The sequence below is a fragment of the Micropterus salmoides genome, unplaced genomic scaffold (genome assembly GCF_014851395.1).
Source record: "Micropterus salmoides isolate LMB-PRFRI ecotype aquatic unplaced genomic scaffold, ASM1485139v1 Ms_hic_scaffold_2, whole genome shotgun sequence".
Classification (NCBI taxonomy): domain Eukaryota; kingdom Metazoa; phylum Chordata; class Actinopteri; order Centrarchiformes; family Centrarchidae; genus Micropterus; species Micropterus salmoides.
In genome coordinates, this window is record NW_024041150.1 from 20,387,016 (window position 1) to 20,388,096 (window position 1,081).

General features: G+C 45.9%; 1 protein-coding gene across 1 annotated transcript in view; it reads left to right on the plus strand.

Annotated features, from left to right (window-relative positions):
• LOC119911902 (sodium/calcium exchanger 1-like) overlaps window positions 1-59 on the plus strand; it is a 42,902-nt gene extending 42,843 nt beyond the window's left edge. Inside the window, exon 12 of the mRNA XM_038730883.1 lies at window positions 4-59. Coding sequence (XP_038586811.1) covers window positions 4-59 — 56 coding nt within the window. The remainder of the gene's footprint in view (window positions 1-3) is intronic.
• Window positions 60-1,081: the final 1,022 nt, after the last annotated feature.

Consider the following 1,081-nt stretch of genomic DNA (forward strand, 5'->3'; position numbering starts at 1 on the left):
CAGGAGAGAGTGAAGGTGTCGGAGAAAGACGAATAGGCTCAGGGACAGGCGGTAAATGAGAACACAGGAGAGAGAGAGAGGAAGAAAGACGAATGGACCAAGGAGGGGGGCGAGACAGGAAGACAGACGACGGTGTTGGAGGGGAGAAAGACAGATGAATTGCTGGGAGAAAAGACAAGAGGGAGAGGAAAGGGCAAGGGGAGGTGGGAAGCGAGAGAATGAGAGCAAATGATGACACAGGGAGGGAAGTAAAACAAATATGATGGGAGGAAGAGAGGAAGGAACAATGGATGAGGAGAGTAGCTCACATTTGGCGAGGCCAACTGTTGGCACCATGGGTGGAGAATTGAGGGGGTGAAGAGGAGGGAAAGCAGAAGAATGAGTGGTCATTTTTCCTGTGCCAGGGGCAGGGAGAATTACAGTGTGAGTGTGTGTGTGAGGTGAGAGCCTTTGGCAAGCAGCAGCATGTGAGCTTGGCATCGGTCAGCATGGAGATATAACCCCACTGCCTGACGGCTCTCACCTTGAGCCACTAAGGCTGGTCAATCAAGCCAAGGCGTCATTACACAGAGAACAGCTTGTCTATATTTCTGAGGAGCATTCATTTTCTAACTTCTAACCTTTAACTCTTATCACACTGGCCATCACAAAACAACAATCCGAATATTGTTCAAACCCACTTAAGTTTTAGTTTAAATTCTAGTGTAGATCGGCTGACTACCCACTGGGCAAAGTGGGCATGCTCCATGGGCCCAGAACTCCAGGGGCCCTAAATGCTCCAGGACTGTGTGTCAAGTGGTTTGTGCTAGTTTAATAGAAAAAATTAACCCATACCTGCCAGCCGATTGGAATTGAGAATTTGTTGTGTCGTGGTACAAAGCATAGTATTAACCGACATGATAAGGGTCTTAAGGTGGGTCTTGTTTTATTACTTAGTCTTGATGGGGGTCCATGTATCTGTAACCTTTATTATTTCAGTATTGTACTTAGTTTGTAGCATATTCCTGAACTGATTTGAGTTTATTCATATTATCTGTGGCCAAGTAGTTTTCCAACATAAAAACTTGTGATTTCTGGACAA